This window comes from Giraffa tippelskirchi, chromosome 4, assembly GCF_054371585.1.
Source record: "Giraffa tippelskirchi isolate mGirTip1 chromosome 4, T2T-mGirTip1v1.2.pri, whole genome shotgun sequence".
Lineage (NCBI taxonomy): Eukaryota > Metazoa > Chordata > Mammalia > Artiodactyla > Giraffidae > Giraffa > Giraffa tippelskirchi.
In genome coordinates this window covers 132,599,822-132,620,344 of record NC_137278.1, presented here as the reverse complement: position 1 = coordinate 132,620,344, position 20,523 = coordinate 132,599,822, and the positions used below count along the sequence as shown (strand labels likewise).

Genomic DNA, 20,523 nt, shown 5'->3' with positions numbered 1-20,523 from the left:
GGGGATCACAAAATTGTGGAAATTAAACCAATGGATCAAAGAAATCAAAGGGGAAAATAGAAAATACTTAAAGACAAAGGAAGAAAGTACAACATTTCAAAACTTAAGGGATGTAGCAAAAGTGGTGCTAAGGGAGAAATTTACAGCTACAAACACACTAAAATCAGGAAATTAAAATCCCTCAAGCTGTGAAACACAAAAACAAACAAATCAACAAACATCTCAAAATAACAAACTTACTTTTACAATTTAAGGAACTAGAAAAAGAGGAACTAAACTCAAAGGTAGCAGAGAGAAAGATACAACACAGATTAGAGCAGAGAATAAAATGGAGAAAAGAAAAATAAGAGAAAAATCAAAAAATTTGGGGACTTCCCTGGTGGGCACGTGGTTAAGAATCTGCCTGTCAATGCATGGGACACAGGTTCAATCCCTAATCCAGAAAGATCCCACATGACATGGAACAATTAAGCCCATGCACAACAATACTGAGCACAGGCTCTAGAGCCTTTGACCTGTAACTACTCAGCCTGTGTGTTCCAATACCTGAAGCCTGCACACATAGAGCCCGTGCTCCATAGCAAGAGAAGCCACCACAAGAAGTAACACCAATACTTTTCAAACACTCCAAAAAATAAGAGGAATACTTCCCAACTCATTCTATGAGGTGAGCATCACCCTGATACCAAAATCAGCCAAAAACACTGTAAGAAAGGAAAACTACAGGCCAATATCCCTTAAACACATAGATTAAAAAATCTTCAACAAAATACTAGCAAAATGAATTTGACAGCCTTTTTTAAAAACTACATATCATGACCAAGTGGAATTTATCCCTGGAATATAAAGACAGTTCAACATAAGGAAATCAATTGATATGTCACAAAAACTCAGACATGACTGAGCACGTTCACAAGCACATCACATAAGCAGAATGAAGGGGGAAAAAAAACCACATGATCATCTCAATTCATGAAAAAAACTCATTTGACAAAATTCTACACACTTTCAAGAACTAGGGATATAAGAAAACTATCTAAACATAATAAAAGCCATATATAAAAAACCCACAGTGAATATCATATTCAATGGTCAAAGACTGAAAGCTTTCCTTAACATCAAGAATAAGGAAAGGATGCTCACTTTCAACACCTGTATTCAACACACTTCTGGAAGTCCTAGCCACAGCAATCAGGCAAGAAAAAGAAATAAAAGGCATCAAATTGGAAAAGAAGAAGTAATATTATCCGTCTGCAGATAACATGAGCTTATATGTAGAAAACTCCAAAGATTCCACCCAAAAATTATTTTTTCTAATTCTATTAGAATTAATCAATGAATTAGGCAAAGTAGCAGGATAAATAAAATTCAGTTACAGTTTCCTGAATGAACAGTAAACAATCTGAAAAGGAAATTATATGAAAACAATTCCATTTACAACAGCATCAAAAAGAATCAAGTACTTAGAAATTACCAAGTAAAAGACTTGCACAGTGAAAACTGCAAAACACTGGTGAAAGAAATTAGGGAAAACATAACTGGAAACTCATCCCATGTTCTGGATCCAAACATTAATTCAAACATTAGTACTGTTAAAATGTGCATACTCAAAACAATGTATAGATTCCTGCAATCCCTATCAAAATTCCAATGACATTTTTCGCAGAAATAAAAAATCCATCCTACAATTTATATGGAATCTCAAAGGACCCTGAATAGACAAAACAATCTCGAAAATGAAAAACCAAGCAGGAAGACTCACACTTCCTGATTCCAAAACTTACTACAAAGCCACACTAATCAAAACAGTGGGGTAATGACATACAGATGAACGGAGCAGAACAGAAAGCCCAGAAAAAACCTTGTCATACATGGTCAAATGATTTTTGACAAGGGTGCCAAGACCATTCAATGGGGAAAGGAGTTTTTTCAACAAATGGTGTTAGGAAAACTACACATCCACTTCCGAAAGAATGAGACTGAACCCTTACCTAATACCATATACAAAAATTAACACAGATAAAGGATCCAAATCTGAGATCCAAAACAATAAAACTCATATACCCTGAGAAAACCATAATTCTAAAAGATATATGTACCGCAATGTTCAATGCAGCACTATTTATTTACAATATCCAGGACATGGAAGCAACCTAGGTGTCCACGGACAGATGAATGGATAAAGAAATTGTGATACCTATATACAATGGAATGTTACTTAGCCACAAAAAGGAATGAATTGGAGGCAGTTGAACTGTGGTGGATGAACGTAGAGCCTGTTATACAGAATAAAGTAAGTCAGAAAGAGAAAAACAAATATCATATATGAATGCATATATATGGAATCTAGAAAAATAGTATTGATGATCCTATTTGCAGGGCGGGAACAGACACAGGGAACAGACTTGTGAACACAGAGAACTTCCTTTTGGGGAAGGAGAAGGTAGGATGAACTGAGAAAGTAGCACTGAAATATATACATTACCATATGGAAACAGTGACAGATTTTATTTTCTTGGGCTCCAATATCACTGCAGATGGTGACTGCAGCCATAAAATGAAAAGATGCTTGCTCCTTGCAAGAAAAGCTATGACAAACTTAAGATAGTGTATTAAAAAGAAGAGACATCACTTTGCCAACAAAAGTCTGTATAGTCAAAGCTATGGTTTTCCCAGTAGTCACATGCAGATCTGAGAGTTGGACCATAAAGAAGGCTGAGTGCCAAAGAATTGATGCTTTTGAATAGTAGTGCTACAGAAGACTCTGTCAATCCTAAAAAAAAAATCAACCCTGAATATACATCGGAAGGACTGATGCTGATCATGAAGTGCCAATACTTTGGCCACCTGATGCAAAGAGCCAACTCAAAGGAAAAGACCAATGCTGGGAAAGATTGAAGGCAGGAGGAGAAGGGGACGACAGAGGAGATGGCTGGATGGCATGAATGGACACGAGTTTGAGCAAATTCCAGGAGACAGTGAAGGACAGGGAAGCCTGGCCTGCTGCAGTCCATGGGGTTGCAAAGAGTCAGACATGACTTTGCAACTGAACAACAACAATGGCTGGTTCACTTGTTGTAAGGCAGAAACCAACACAACACTGTAAAGCAATTATCCTCCAATTAAAAAAAAAAATACAACTCTTGGAAGAAAACAAAGAACAAAAGGTTCACAACATTGCATTTAGCAATGACTTCTTAGATATGACAGCAAATGCCAATGACCACACCCCTCCCCAAAAGGACTCCATGGAAATATTTAAATTTTGTGCATCAAAAGACACTATCTGGAGTAAAAGGAAATACACATAATAGGAGAAAATATTTGTAAATTATATATCTGATGAAGATTAGTATCCAGAATGTGCAGAAAACTCCTAAAACTCAACAACAAAAAACCAAACAACCCAATCTGAAAATGGACAAAGGACTAGAATAGACATTTCTCCAAAGAAGATACACAAGTGGCCAATAAGAATACGAAAAATGCTTAACATCATTAATTATTAGGGAATTGCAAATCAAAGACCACTTCACATCCTTTAGACAGCTACTGCCAAAAAAAAAAAAAAAAAAAATTAACAGCAAGTGTTAACAAAGATGTAAAGAAACTGGAACTCTGTGAACTGTTTGGTAGGAATGTAAAATGGTACAGCCACTATGGAACATAGTGTAGTGGTTCCTCAACAAAATAAAAACAGAACTAGCATATGACCCAGCAATTCTACTTCTGGGTATATACCCAGAAGAATAGAAAGCAGGGTCTCAAAAGAGATAACTGTATACCAATATTCATTGCAGCATTATATACAAAAGCTAAAATGCAGACACAAACCAAATGTCTATCGATGGAAGAATGGATAAATAAAATGTGGTACAAACACACAAAAGAATATTATTCAGCCTTTTAAGAGAACAATTAAAATTCTACAATATGCTACAACATGGATGAACCTTGAGGACGCGCTAATTGAAATAAGTCAGTCACAAAAAAACAAATAATGTATGATTCCACTTACATGAGGTTTACAGGTACTAACAATAGTCTAAATAATGAAATATAATTGTGGTTGCCAGGGTCAGGGAATAGACAGTCATTGTTTAATGGTTATAGAGTTTTAGTTTTAGAAAATGAAAAGTTATGTGGATAGATGGTAATAATGACTACAGAACAGTAAAAATGCATGTAATACCTGTATACTTAAAAATGGCTAAGACAGTAAATTTTATGTTATTTGTATTTTACCACAATTTAAAAATTTTAAAGACGGAAATTCTGCCATTTGCAACAACATAGATGAACCTGAAGGACCTTTTGCTAAGTAAAATAAGCCAGACACAGAAAGGCAAGAATTATGTGATCTTACTTATGTGAGGAATCTAAAATAGTCAAACTTGTAGAGAGTAGAATAGTGGTTTCCAGAGACTGAGGGAAGGAGGAAACAAGGACATGTTAGTCAAAGGGCAAAAAGTTTCAGTTACACAAGATGAATATATCCGAGAGATCCTCTGTACAGCATAGTACCTATAGTGAAACATATAATATTGTGGGAATTCTCTGGTAATCCAGTGATTATGACTTGGTGCTATCACTGCCAAGGTCCCAGGTTCTAACCCTGGTCATGAAACCAGGGGCTTCCCAGGTGGCGCAGTGGTCAAGAATCCACCTTCTACTGCAGGAGATGCAAGAGACGTGGGTTCAGTCCCAAGGTCGGGAAGATCCCCTGGAGGAGGAAATGGCAACCCATTCCAGTATTCTTGCCTGGAAAATTCCATGCACAGAGGAGCCTGATGGGCTACAGTCCATGGGGTTGCAAAGAGTCAGAAACAACTGATCATACACACACAAACACACATACAGGAAACTAAGATCCCACAAGCTGTGTGGCACTGCAAAAAACACTGTACACTTAATCAATTCCCAGTCTTTTGGCTAAGATCAGATTTAATATTATATACTTAAAAAAAAAAAGTGACTGTAATCTATACCAATGCTACAAGGCAATAAAAATAATGAAGTTGTATTCATTCATGAACATCCTTGCCTTATGATTAGTTAGTCTAAAACTCTAGAAATCTTGGTAAAGTTTTACATGAAAGTAAAAGGTAAGACCTGTGTCCTCTCAAATCTCCTTTGAACCCTAGGCAAACTCATTTTCTATAACTCAACTTAGGAGAAAGAAATTAAGCATCCTCAGTCTAGAATTCTCAAAATGCAAGGAATACTTTTAAGGTTTCTGACACTAAAAAAAAAAGAGAATAATTTCATTAATCATAAATAAGATTTTCAAGAATACCTGAAATAGAACTTTGAACTGAGACCTATATAAAAACAAAATTCTAAAATTCATTTAAAAGCAAGTAATGTCAAAGATAAAATTACAATACCAGCTCTAACCTCCTAACTCTGTATCTTTCCTATATAAGAAGCCAACATGCTGTGTCTCAGAAAAGCCAAATTTTCCCCCTTAATACTCTCTACACACAAAAAAATACTCAACCAATGTTGCTGACCAAATGACTAAACCACGAGAGTTGCAAAACACAAAATAAATCCTGCTGTTACCTGCATCAACGGATTTCTGAGCCAGTATCCCAGCTATGAAGTTGAAATCATGATTACTGCATAACTATAAAAAAGGGAAATTCCAAACCTAGGGTCCATATTCATATCTGGTATCTCACTGGTGCAGTCAAAAGAAAGTGACAGCAATAATTCTTACCCTCCAATTCCAAATTCGTTTGAGCCTGTTGGGGGTTTTCTCCAGAATCTGTAGAAATTCATGTGTCAGTTCTACAAATGAAATTAGAACATTTAAGAAAAACTGAGAGAGGCAGAAGTAATGAAACAAGAATAACCTCAACTAACTGTATTCATCTGAAATCAAGTCACCTTTGGTCAGATATGTGACAGATCAAGAGCAAGTGCTTTTTCAAGGTCCCTTACTCTAAAACTTACCATCTAAAAGTTCCAAGGTCACAGTGGCGTCAACATACTCCCACCAGTGCTTCCCATCAGTTGAGACTGGGATCTCCCAGTTGGACCACTTGCAAGCCAGATGAATGCAGACACAGGCCACCACAGGAGGTGTGTACTGCAGGCTAAATGTGGTCAAATGCAGGCTGACATCAGAGGGAAGGAAACAAGAGAGTGTCATGAGCTCTCAATTCTGAACCCAAAGTTAAAAAACTCTCCATTATTTAAAAAAAAAAAAAAAAAAGTAAAAAAAAAGGAAAAGAAAAAAACACTGGAGAGCAAGAAAGGCAAGAAATAGCCAGTGCTCTAATCCAACACCCAACCTAATCTTTCCATTAACCCATCTGCTCAGGTAACAACTTTCTAATTTTTTTGACTATACATCATTTAATCCACACACTGATGAAGGACTGGAAAAAATAAAAACAAAAATAAAAGACTGAGTACTCAGTTTTTTAAAATAAGGATTAATCATCCTGAGAATAAGTTCCGAACATAAGAAAAATTTTAAGATTTTTAATATGTACAATCCCTAAATCAAATACTTAAGGAACCATCCTAAAAATTATCTTATTTCTTGCCAGTCATAGATATGGTCTCGTAAATAATGAATAGATAATCACTCTCTCGTGTGAATATGCTTGATAGTTTATTTTTAAAATTTCTCCCATCAGGCTATAAAAATGATCTTCTTAGCCTTGACGGTCATTAGAAGTATCTTTGGTTTCCAAGAACTATGTAGTAGATTGGAGAAGAGAATGAGCAAATCATTTGGTAATACAAGTTATGTGTTAATTTTTTTCTTTAAAAAGGGAATGAGAAAGAAAAAGTATCACAGCTCTTCACACATATATGTGTCCATTTATCTGGGAGTAAGTGAAGACAAAAAGAACCTTTTAAAATACCACAATTACAGCAGAATCCTCCAAATTAAGATTTTAGTCACCGACTGGCAATGAAATCCAAGTTTAAATAAACTTTCAGAACTATGCTCTTGGATATTTTAATGCAAAGTAACAAATGCAGGATTAAGTTGGCTATCAAAGAGCAACAAAAATATTGTATCACCTTAACAAATTAAAAAGCAGCATGGAAATTTTAAGGCACGCATGACAACTGTGCAGAAAAATCAGCATTTACCATGGACTTGTCTATTACACATTCTATTAATATCAGAGATCCTTGACTAGATCTTTGGCTCCTAGTTTACTAAGTGCCAGAGCTATCATCTTTCCACATACCCAACAAAAAGTGACAATTCCAACCCAAGTAAAGTACTATCCCAAAAAGAGAAGAGAAAAATATTAAAATATAAACCTGTTGGTTGCCATGAAGTAAGAAGTTTGTGCTAAGTCCTTGCTTGCTAAAAAAAAAAAAGCAGGGGGGATTATTAGTTCCATTCATTCTCAATAATTATTTAGTAAGCATTTAACATTTGCAAGGCAGAGAATACAGTGGCAAATCAGACAGATATGGTCTCTGACCACCTGATGTTTACATTCTACTGTCAAATGAAACAGTTTAAGTGATTTTTAATTATATTAACAATTATGCTGTTTCCAGACTTAGGGACTTAAGCTTTATTCTGCACACCAGGTATAAGGGTTACATATTTAAAATGCAATTCCTGGGCATCCTCCCGAGAGTCTAACTCAAGACTTTTGGCGAAGGATGTAGTAACAATGAGCATTTTTAACAAGTAACTCAGAGATCCTGATACAAGAGTCCACTGAAAAATTCTAAGCTAGGGGGATAAACTAATCTGGAGGCAAGATCAGAAGACCTTTATATATTTGGAAAAAAATTAGCAAATGACATAAATTATTTAAACATATTACAATAAAAAAATTCCTCCTTCAAAAAAAAATTTGTCTGGGTAACGAAGCAAATTTTAATCTTCCTTAGATGAAATATTAACATATTTAACCCATCTCTGTTTAACACTATGCTTGCTCAATGTAAACCTTTTAATGCTTTCAAAATAAAAAGAACTCAAAAAACCCCTGAGTTTTCAGATGAAACACATGTTAAGGCCAATTATCAGTGAAAGTCTACAAAACAAGAAACTGCGTTTAAATGCACAATGGTATCTAGATATTCTTTCTTGATATTACTATTTGAATAAAAAGAAGAACTAGGTTTAATGCAATCATGGCTACTAAAGTTAAATTAGATAAAAAGCAAGCCTGCCAAGGAATTAACAATCATAAAAGTAAGTTCAAATCAATTCTACGTGGCCTTCTGGGTGGCCTGTTTTTAACAGTGTCCAGGACAATCAACCCTAGAATCAAATTAAGATCACTTCCCTGGTGCCTCAGACCGTAAAGCATCTGCCTACAACGCGGGAGACCTGGGTTCGATCCCTGGGTCGGGAAGATCCCCTGGAGAAGGAAATGGCAACCCACTCCCAGTACTCTTGCCTGGAAAATACCATGGACAGAGGAGCCTGGTAGGCTACAGTCCACAGGGTCACAAAGAGTCGGACACGACTGAGCGACTTCACTTTCATTTTCACTCCCAAGACATCCTTAAAATTGCTATTGGATACTTTGATTTTAGTGACTTTTCAAAATCTGCCTCCAGCTTTGACAAACAAGAAACTAACTCACTTTATCTAGAGATCACCTAAAAACACTACAAGAACTCAACAGAAAAGCTCCAACCACTCATTTTGAAATTAAAAAGCCAGGTAGGTTTTTTAATTTAAATTTTGGCCAAAGCAGCTGTATTATGTATTAGCCCACAGTAAATCTTAACCTCTAAACGGTAAAACAATTGAAGATAGCGTCTCAAGCTGGGATTGGGATTGCTTACCTCGAACAAGTTGAGTGCACTTTACCACATGTGTATGTGGGTGATCAATTGTTAGTTCAAAGCCTAAAAAAAAGTATCTGGTTAAAAAGCAAAAGATACTCAAAATATTTTATATTGCTTTTATCTGAGTCATCATTGAAGGCTTCTCTCATTTTCTGGTCCCAAAACTGCCTATTGAGAGGCTGAGAGTCACATAAAGTATGCAGTACACTCTCAAGATTATCTTCAAAGGCACCACTCAGATAAGAAAGTTAATGCAGTCACAAGATCCCTGACCTATCAATAACATCTGAATACAAAACGTGTTCTTAGGGACAACAGAATATATGATTGGAAAATAAGTAGTTACATAATGATTATCTCTGACAGCTTAGCCTTTAGAAAACATTTTTAAAACCTATTCCTCTCTTAGCTCAGTCTTTCTTTTCATCATCTCAATCATCATTAAGTACTGATCATTTTATCTAACTCTAAATGATCTTAATGAAAATGCAGTATGTCTATAAAAATTTTCGAAGAAGTTTCTTTTTGTGTATGTAAATAAAATTATCTAGTACGAGTAAAGAAATTCTAGGCCATTCTCCCAGCGGTCCAGTGGTTAGGACTCTGCACTTGCACTGCCGAGAGCCTGGGTTCAATCCCTGGTCAGGGAACTAAGATCCCACAAGCTGTGTGCAGCACGCCCAAAAAATAGAAACAAAGTCTGAGGCAAACTGATTAAAAAAAAGAAGAGAATTCTATTGCAAAATTTACTTGATGCAAATTATTCTACAAGCACAACTGACTCTTGCAAGTTAGATTTTACAGGTTTCCACATTAAAACATTAATAAAAACGTATCCCACCAGAAAAATATCATTGTCCCCTAAAGTATGGTTACCTTGAAGATAACTAACTTAAAGTAAAAATTAGCAGGAACTAATTTCAGAGACAAACTTTGAAGAATTCATTGTGTGTATAGGTGTATATGCAAAAAATACAGGCCGATCAGCAACTTTCCAACATGACTCATGAAATACTCTCCTATCTAAAGAGAAAAATGATAGCCCAAAAGAACTAGAAAATCTTTATTTTCCATATTTGTTAAGCTTTTAAAGGCAGGCTGATGAAAATAGTAATAAATAATAACAGAACATCATCAGTTCTTTAGCCCATCAATTCAATTTAACTTGAATTCCTCCATCCCCACTCTACTGTTTGGAACATTGATTACCAATTTTAAAAACAAATAGTGTTATGTAAATATAAGGACAGACAATAAAAACCCCTGGAAGGAAAAAAGTTATTTAGATAGTTTCTGCCATTATTTATCAGAAAGTTAAAAACTGCCAAATCTTAGCAAACAAATCATGAATCCTAGAATAAAAACAAACAGAAAAACCCTGCTAATGGCTATTTCAAAGGTCGGTGGTGCCTTCATTCTCTCTGCGGCAGGGTTAAGCAATCTCTACAATGTGCAAAAACCTTCCCAAGAAATTCTCTTCCTGTTTCCTATTTTGCAAATTAAAAAAACATTATATTGCATACATATTTCTTTAATGTTGTAAAGGAAAATAAGCTTACCTAAAGTCTGCAGAATTATGCTTTCTAGTATCACCAGATCTTGAACTTGCTGCAGGTAAGCCTGCAGGTGTGAGAAGACACATAAATTATTCCCCCAAAAGACACAGTATATAACAAAATGTAGACAATTCTATCATAACAACCTCCAAGGGAAACCAAAGCCACAAAAGGCAAGAGTGCAGTTATGAGGGAAAGTAGGAACTGAAATTAATCTTTATCCCTAACAGATTCTCCTTTGAAATAAATAAATAAATAAATAAGTGGTATAGCAAAAGATGTCACTTTATTTATAAAGGGCTACAGAATAAACACCAGATATCTGGTTCATTTTCAGCCTGACATTTTAGGTTATAATGTTCATATGATGCAGATTAAAAACTTTTAAAATTAAAATATTAACATACCTTTTTTTAACATCATCAAAACACACTGAACAGCCTTCCCACAGTACTGTACGCAATCTCAAACATTTGATTCCTGTTAAACTTTCCTTTTAGAGTAATGCTAGATTTTTAAAATTCACAGAGGAGTTCACAAGAAAATGGAACAAACAACTCCTTCAGATTTGTACAGTCATTACTGTAGCCACTATCCACACATGGCCATCAAGCACCTGAAATGTGCTATGAATGTAGAATACACAATGAATTTTAAAGACTTAGTTAAAAAATAATAATGTTAAAAAACACTTCATTAATAATGTTTTAAAACTGACTATATGCTGAAATGACTATATTTTGGGGTTAAACAAAATGCTATATAAAATATGTTATATTAATTTTAAATTTAAATAAAAATTTTAAATAAAGCTTAATGAAAAGCTTAAAAATTCTGATTACATATGTGACTTCCCTTATATTTTTATTGGACAGCACTGGTCTAGAGCTCTAGGAGAAGCTTGAGCCAAGAGTTAAGAGACTTATGTTGCTGCTAACTTTCCACTGAACTTTATGATCTTGAGTGAGTCCATTAAGGACTTAAAACTATGGTAGCTCTCCTTTCCACATAATGGAGAAAGTATCTTCTCCGAGTCACCTCATAAGATAGACTCAGGTGAGAAGTCATGTAAATATACTTTGAAGAAAAAAAAGTTGGGATTTTACTTTTTATTTCATTAAAATTTTGTTATTTGGTCAATTCTATGGACCAATGGCAGTTAGTAGTCTCTAACATAAATACAAGTTCAGACCAACAACTTTTCAACAAAACTGCTCTGGTGCAGCCCAGAGAGAAAATGAAGTCAAGACGCTGCTATTCTAACATTTGACTCATATTAACTAGGAGCTGTGATTCCACAATTCTACTTATCTATTATGTGCATCCACTGTAACAGACAAATAATCTGGTACAGAAATCTGTAATTTTTCTTCAAACTCACTGCTGCCCAATCACTGAATTGTAAAGCCAGGAGAGTTTCTCTTCTTTATAAGGTCAAGGAAAGACGGAAAGGGGGGGAAAGCTATATGTAGACACAAAGGATAAAGGGGTAGAAGAATATTTATCTGAATTATTATCAACAGTATTCTCCTAGGAGAAGAAGGGGAGATGAGCTTTGACTTTTACTTTAAATGGTTCTTTAGTGTGAGTTCTTTTCTAATGAGCATACTTGAATTTCTTAAAAAGTTAAACACATATGTGACAGGATCCATTTTTTTAAATTCATTAACAAAAATAATGTTCTCCACAGAAATATTTCCAGTAAAAAGCTCGAAATTATCTTAAGAGATAATGGTTAAAATATATGTATGTATATGATGAAATTCTGTATCAATATTTAAAGAAAATAGAGAATTGATGGGAAAATATTTGACATACAGTAAGTGAAAAATGTAGGTATAAAATATATACATGTACAGCTACTTATAGAAAAGAAGCTGGCAATACTGGTTCATTTATATATCTGTGGTACAAATTATACCTAGTTAACGTATTTTCTTCTTTTTCTGCATTTTCCAATTTTATCAGAAAAAATACAATTAACTTTTGTCATAAAATTTCTATGTTTTAAGGAAAAAACAAACACTAAAAGTTCCTTTAACAGTCCCCATTAAGATTTCAGTAAATCAAAGTTGCAAAACTAAGTTATGATCAAAATAAATTAAGAAAAACAGATGTATGCAATTAATCAACCCCCTACCTCACTTCTGGTATCAGGAAGTGATTCCTGTGGATGGAGACAAGTGTGTGCTACCTTGATGACGTGTTCCAATTTTTTTGGCTGCTCCTCTACTTTGGCTGCTAAAAATAAGGCTGCTGGAGCCACAGACTGGATGAAGAGAAAATAAATCACTTTTATTATTTATTTCTAGAGCAAGGTAGTTCTAAAAAAGGACTAAGTTTTAAACCAACTTCTTTGCTTACCTCAATTTTCATCACCTCTTGTTATGCTTTCCCTTCTACTTAAAATATCTTCTCCTCTCCTATCCATTAACCCAAGCCCACTTCCTAAATCAATCCTTCAATGAACTCTCTAAAGCTACTTTCAAGTAGCCACTAGATGTAAGTAGACAGCTTTCTATTTAAAATGAGATTAAGTTTTATCAAAGCACTCTATATACTTTTTTTTAAAAGGATTGTTAGGGAAATTAAAATAGAGGTAATCTTGTTCTCTTGTTCTGGAGAAGGAAATGGCAATGCACTCCAGTATTCATGCCTGGGAAATCCCATGGACAGAGGAGCCTGGTGGGCTCAGTCAGACACGACCTAGCAGCTAAACCACCACCACCAGTCTTGTTCAGACTTCAGAAGTAGGGCAGCAGGCCTCTGACCGACTTCTGACCTTGCCCAGACTCTGCCTGGACTACGTGTCTGCCTGGTAAGCACACCAACTGTTACCAGCAAGTCAAGAGGCACTTTAGAGAAGAAAGGGAGTGGGACTTGAAATCTCTAAGCCTCTAAGGGCCTGGCCAGCCCAGGCCCACCTCCGGGGTCTAATAAGTCTTATGACTAACAAGATGAAATAAACATCATTGTAAAGTTAAAGTAAAACCAGAGCTGCTTTTTTGCTAGCAAACTGATGAAAATATCAGTTTGCAGCACAGGACTGTAATAAGCAGGAGCCCCCAAAACTGCAATCTGAAGTCTCACCCGTGGGGTAGATGTACCACCCTGATCTTTTCCAACTGGGCCTCCAGATTGCTGTTAACTTCTCACGGCTGTTCAAGTCTGGATGTAGGTTGTCAGCCCAATTTGGTGATGTATACACTGTTACACTTCTATTTCTTTTCTTTTAATGACTGTATATTGAAATTAAGTCAAATAATCTTCTATAAAAAAATGAAATTGTTTATTTGTGTGTATCGAGTGGTTTCTTTTGTAAATGAATCCTTCGAACCTAAAACGAAAGTAAAACTTTTGGCAAAACATAAATCGGTGCTGTGAGCAGGATTTGTGAAGCAAAATGCCACTCTTTAAGAAGAAAAACATTAAGATTAATGAAGTCTTTATTTCCAGATGGGAAGATCTGCCTTACTTCTTGTTAGCTACTGAATGGGCCATATCCACTGGATTGTGTGAGAATTGGGACCCCAAATTAAAGAGGGCTGAACCTTTAAAAGTTATTGAATGTTTGCGGCTCTTGCCAACTGAGAAAGAACAAGAATGTACTATGATGGATCAGAGAGGCTGGATCCTCTCTGCCTACCATAAGGTGCAAGAAGCCAAATTAAAATTGGTTGAAAAGAAGTCAAAACTGGAGAAAGAATTATGCGATCTGCAAGGATGATTGTCCATGTTACAATGTCAAAACTACATTTTAGGTGACCAAGTGTCCACTTTCCAGCTGGTAGCTGAAAAAGCTGCTGTAAAGACTGCACAAGCTAAATATAGAAAGGAACACGGCAAGGTTAACAAAAAGAAGTTCATTCTAGGAAATGACAGGGGGAAAAGAAAAGAGACCAAGAGACATTTTAAATCTCAAACAGAAACTGAAACCTCTGCCTATCTGGATATATGTGTATGTCTCAGTATGTGTCTTTGTCCTAGGATAACATTGCTAAGGTTAACTTGTAAATGAGCTCTATTTAACTGACTTAATAAGTGCTTACAAATTAAAGCTACATATCTAGAAAACTGGCCAAAATAAATTTTAGGACCACATGATCTGGGAAATATTTAGTACCAAGCCGATATCTGCTACTGAAGATGGTTTAAGTCTGTTGAGTTAATCAATATAGATATGTCTTACAGTCATCGTATAATAATCAGTAGAATACTTTCACTGTGCCTAGGCTTAATATATGCTAAATAAAATCTTGCTGTTTCCTTTACAAATTTGTCAGCAAGGAAAGTAACTCAATATGAAGAAATTTTTAAGGAAAGAAAAAGCAAATTAGATAAGAGCTTTTAAATTAAACTTTAATAAGAATAATTATGCTTTAGGAAAGTCTCCCTAACATAGTAGGCCTTTGCTGGTGACTCAGTGGTAAAGAATACATCTACCAAAGCAGGAGATGCGAATTCAATCTCTGGTCTGGAAGATCCCACATGCCACAGAGCAACTAAGCCTGTGCACCACAGCTATTGAGCCTGTGCTCTAGAGTCGGAATGGCAACTACTGAGCGCTAGCGCTACAACTACTGAGGCCAGCAGGCTCTAGAGCCCTTGCTTCACAACAGAGAAGCCACCACAATGAGAAGCCTGTGCACCACAACTAGAGAGCAGCCCCCACTCGCCACGGCTAGATAAAGTCCACACAGCAATGAAGACCCAGCACAGCCAAAAAATAAATAAATAAAATTATTAAATAAAGTCTTTTGTCATTATAGTTATGGTTTTATTCTGATGCCTTTGTAAAAACAATTAAAAGACACTTGTTCCTTGGAAGAATAGCTATGATAAACCTAGACAGTGTATTAAAAAGCAGAGACATCATTTTGCCAACAAAGGTCTGTACGGTCAAAGCTATGGTTTTTCCATAGTAGGTAAGGTGATGCTAATGGAAAGAATCTGCCTGCAATGCAGGAGACCTAGGTTCAATCCCTGGGTTGGGAAGATCCCTTGGAGAAGGGAATGGCAACGCACTCCAGTATTGCCTGGAGAATGCCATGGACAGAGGAGCCTGGTGGGCTACAGTCCATGGGGTTGCAGAGTTGGACACAACTGAGTGACTAACACACACACACCATGGTTTTTCTAGTAGTTATGTATGGATGTGAGAGTTGGACCATAAAGAAGGCTGAGCGCCAAAGAACTGATGCTTTCCAACTGGTGCTGGAGAAAACTCTTCCGAGTTCCTTGGACAACAAGATCAAGCCAGTCAATCCTAAAAGAAATCAACTCTGAATATTCACTGGAAGGACTGATGCTGAAGCTGAAACTCCAATACTTTGGCCACATGATGCAAAGAGCCAACTCACTGTAAAAGACACTGATGCTGGGAAAGACTGAGGGCAAGAGAAGGGGGAGACAGAGGATGAGGTGATTGGATGGCATCACTGACTCAACGGACATGAGTCTGAGCAAACTCAGGGAGATAGAGAAGGAAAGGGAAGCCTGGCATGCTGCAGTTCATGGGGTGGCAAAGAGTTAGACATGACTTAGAGACTGAATAACAACAACTTTGTAAAAATATCACCTCTTCAAGATTTATAGAAAGGACTTTCTAGGATTAAATTAAAATTAACTATTAATAGATAAACAGATTTTGTTATTAACAGTAAGCTGGTATCAGACTGGAACTTGGTTTTCTCTCTCTGTTAAGAGAATAGCTTTCTTGGGCTGTGGCTTTTGATAACAAGACTATGCGAATTTCTTTGCCTTTAAGTGATTTATATTTATTTTTAAAATCTTTTGCAACTTTGGTAAAGGAACTAAATATTATTTCACATGATCTATGAAGAATGTGGCACACACAGATAAGCTCATTTTGCTTCTACAAAAAATTAATACTTCACTGTCCGATTTTTGCTATCCTGATCTTCTTAGAACATGGCAACTGTCTACTTCTAAATCAAGGAATTTAAAACTGGTAAACAAAGGCTATAAATCAAACAGTCAGGGCACTGGGAAACCCCAGGTGGCTGCTTGACTTTTCCCGGCTCCCTGATAAACCTCATTTTTTGTTTGATGGGACTAACCATTAACCCTGGCTAGAGGGTTAGTGCCTTCACAAAAAATTGTTTCACTTAATAGTAAATTCTAGTTTTGTTAACTGAGATCTATGTTGACCAAGACTCACTTCCCAGATAGCTCCTTGCTGTTATATTTTACTGCTAAGACGTTTAACTGAATTATTCTAAAGCTTATCTCAGTAATCTATCTTTGGATGGAGATCAGACACCCTGTGACACAAAATAACCTGTTATCAATCAATGAACTATATGCCAATTGGATCTTAAGGAAAAAACAAAATAGAGCCCTTGGGTTTCTAGAACAGGAAATTTTCAGAGGCCGGAAAGAGTTATACTAAGAACAGTCAATTTGCTGAATTATATGCAGTATGTCAGGCTCTAAAACAAGAAAATTTAACAGAATGTCATATTTACACAGATTCTTGGTCAGTAGCCAACGAACAGACTGGCCACTTGGCTTCACCTAAGTGTAAAGAATACCTGGCAAATTCACTCCAAAGAGCTATGGGGAAAGGAATTACGGTCTGACATTGGGAAACTGTTCAAACTACTACTGTTTCAATCTTTCATGTAGATGCTCACAGTGTCCCATATTCTAGGAAACAATGGTTTAACTCTATCAGAGATGAACAAACCCGAATTCAAGCAGAAGTTGATCCAGACTTCAGCAACTTAAAATGTTTGACTTCATGGGCACACCAAAAATGTGGCCATTTGGGAGGAACAACAACATACAGGTGGGCTCAGGATCAAGGTATTTCTTTAACTATAGATCTCATTAAATTTGTCATTTTACAATGTCCAATTTGTCAACAATTAAGCATAGAAGCTTGCCACAACCAGTAAAGGACAAGTGGCACATGGCAAGCTGCCCAGGCAAATACAGCAAACTGATTATATTGGTCCATTAATTTGGGAAGAAGGATGCCAATGTGTGTGTACTGCTGTGGACACCTATTCTGGATATTTAGTGGCCATTCCCTTGGGGAAAGCCAATCAGAGTAATACTATTAAAACACAGGAGATTAATATAATTAATCTATATTATGGTGTTCCACTTCAAATTCAGAGTGACAATGAGTCACATTTTAAAGTAAGTTAATACAAGAGTTTGTCCAGGAACATAATGTACAATGGATTTTTCAAATTATCCTCAAGATGCTGGCTTGACTGAAAGAATGAATGATCTGCTTAAATAGCAATTAATTAAACTTGGAGGGGGTTCTTATAAAAACTGAAGGACTAATTTAAATACTGCCCTCAATATTTTAAGTAATAGACCTAAAAGAGAATTAGAAACTCCTTTGATGAGGATGACTATTCTAAACTTACAGATTCATAAAACAGACTTCCATCCTGAGACAACTAGAATTGGAAAATCAGCCCAGGAGCACTAGCTCCTTTCTGAGCTACCCCTGAGGCATCCAGACTGGATTTGTCACCTACATCTGAACACAGACTTACTAAAGGATTGATATGTGCTATTTCAACTGGTATTGCGATTAAAATGCCTCCCAGACACTTTGAATTAATCCAAGAATGCTCTAGTTTAGCATTAAATGGGATTTGTGTCCGTGGGGGAGTTACAGACCTAGACTACCAAGGAGAAATTTGAGTAATTTTACTAAATGAGGAAAAGGATGATCTACTTATTAATAAACATAATCAAACTGTCAATTGCTGATTCTTCCATTTGTAACTGGCAAAGTACAAAATGGAGAATCTCCCACCTTACTAACAGTCAGAGGTGATAGAGGGTTTGGGTCCTCAAATGAAATACATGCTACTGAAGCTAGAGTCTGAGTGAAGCAGCCTAACCATCCTCCCAAACCTGCTGCTGACGTGACTGCACAAGGGAAGGGTATCATCATATAATCTCCGGACAGGAAAAATGGAAATATGTGCCATTAACACACTGTTATTCCCGAGAAAAGACTCTTCTTGGAGCCTTACTGTAATGCAGATTGTTATTCATACCCCAACTCCTGACTATCTGCTACAGTTAAGAAAAGAACATGAAGAAAAATGTTGGGGAATCTTCAGATGGAGAAATAGGAGCCAGACCCAAACTCAGGATAACTTCACCTGCCTTACAAACAAGGCCTGTTCTTTCTTAACTTTGACTTTCTATGGACAAAATTTATCTGCTAGATTACACCAACTTCATGTGTTACTCACTGTATCTGGGGCAGAGTATTAGTTGTGACATTTTACTGGGAATTGTTTGGACTTTAATAATCGCACCACTTACTGACAGACTGTGATAAGGCTACCAAGAGACTGCTAAGTGGACCAACATCTCACATTTGGGAACCCTACTTATTACAGAACTTCATTAAGTATTGTGAATGGACTATCTTCCCCAAATCCTATGTTTTTTGAAATAGCCCCTCAACTTGTATGTATTGTAACCAGTAATGTAGAAACTTCTACGTATCAGTGAGGAACCTCTTTTTCCAGATGCGTAACACATATTGATCATTTATATTGGAAGGGAACCACCTATTACTTTTCCTCCATGAGAACTCAGGTATTGTGGACTCAAATCCTATTCCCTACTCTCTCTGTTCCAAGTATTAGCTTCCCCTTAGAACCTTTACGAAAGATTTTGCAAGGAATCAAAGAGTCACAAAATTTCATAGATAAACATAATCATACCTTAATAGAGCATTTTATTGTTATTACTGTAACTGCCAGTAACTTAATGGATATAGGAATTGATATACAAAAATGTACTTCTCATTCATGGTGGGTCTTTTTCTTTACTAAATCCCCTACTGCTCAAAGATTCTTTTCTGCACTGCTTAACCCATTACATATTTCTTTGATCACTTTATTTCTATTGATTATCTGGAACTGTTATTTGACTTCTAGAATTAAAGAGACTGTTCACGTTACTCTGCCTTATTCCTATGCTCTTCAGCCTAAACAATTCTGAGATCAACTGGTAGGAATGAGTCTTATTCAGGCTTCAGAAATAGGGGAGCATGCCTCTGACCGACTTCTGACCTTGCCCAGACACTGCCTGGACTACATGCCTGGCTACAAGCACATCAACTGTTACCATCAGGTCAATCGGCACTTTGGAGAAGAAAGGGAGTAGGACTTGAAATCCCTAAGCCCCTGAGGGACTGGCCAGCCTCTCCTCCTCACCTTCCCACCTCTCTGGCCCTCCTCCCCAACTAAGAGGCTTAAGACTCAGGAAGTTAAAACAAACAGCATTGTAAAATTAAAGTGAAACTAGAGCTGCATTTTTTTGAAGTAATCTTTTAAAATTATTTTTATTATTAGTCACCAAAAACTATGTGGAGATGATATTTACAATGTTACATTCTCACAAGAGCTGCTTTTTTGCACACAAACTGATGATGATATCAGTTTGCGGCCTGAGATTACAAACAGGAGCCCCCAAAATTGCAATCTGAAGTCTCACCTGTGGGGTGGACGTACCACCCAGGATCTTTCCAATTGGCACTCCAGATTGCTGTTAACAAGGGACTGGCCAGTGCTGTTCAAGTCTGGATACAGGCTCTCGGCCCAATTCTGTTACTTCTCTCTACTGGTTTTTTTTTTAATGACTATATTAAAATTAAGTCAAATAACCTTCTACAAAAAAACTGAAATTGTTTATTTGTGGTAATGAGTGGTTTCTTTTGTTAAAGAATCCTTCAAACCTAAAACGAAAGCAAAACTTTCAGCAAAATAAGGAGTAAATTGAAACATCCAGAATCAGCAAGTTCTTGGAGACAAAAGTAGAGTAGTGGTTGCCAGGGGCTGGGAAAAGAGAAATGTAAGTGACTGCTAAAGTATGAGGGGTTTCTTTCTGGGGTGATGTAAATGTTCTGAAATTAGATCATGGTGATGGTTGCTAACCTCTGAATATACCAAGAACCAGTGAATTGTACATCAAAAGGAATTCTATTGTATGCGAATTATCTCAATTATACTTACATATGGAGAAGAGCACAAAACTTAAATTAGTGCTCTCACTGCTGGGACCCCAGGTTCAATCCCTGTTTGGGGAACTAAGATCCCACAAGCCATGCTGTGAGGCCAAAAAAAAAAAAAAAGTCAAGCCAATACACAAGAAGACAGAAAAC

At 36.4% G+C, this 20,523-nt stretch overlaps 1 protein-coding gene across 5 annotated transcripts in view; it reads right to left on the bottom strand.

Moving 5' to 3' along the window:
• CCNT1 (cyclin T1) overlaps positions 1–20,523 on the bottom strand; it is a 33,440-nt gene that overhangs the window by 4,094 nt on the left and 8,823 nt on the right. For 2 of the 5 annotated variants that reach the window (XM_081596823.1, XM_081596822.1), the window contains 6 exons: positions 12,490–12,618; positions 10,353–10,413; positions 8,791–8,853; positions 7,294–7,339; positions 5,959–6,122; positions 5,723–5,793 (listed from right to left, as the gene is read on the bottom strand). In XM_081596823.1, coding sequence (XP_081452949.1) covers positions 5,723–5,793; positions 5,959–6,122; positions 7,294–7,339; positions 8,791–8,853; positions 10,353–10,413; positions 12,490–12,618 — 534 coding nt within the window. The remainder of the gene's footprint in view (positions 1–5,722; positions 5,794–5,958; positions 6,123–7,293; positions 7,340–8,790; positions 8,854–10,352; positions 10,414–12,489; positions 12,619–20,523) is intronic. The other 3 variants (XM_081596824.1, XM_081596826.1, XM_081596825.1) reach the window with 3 other exon arrangements.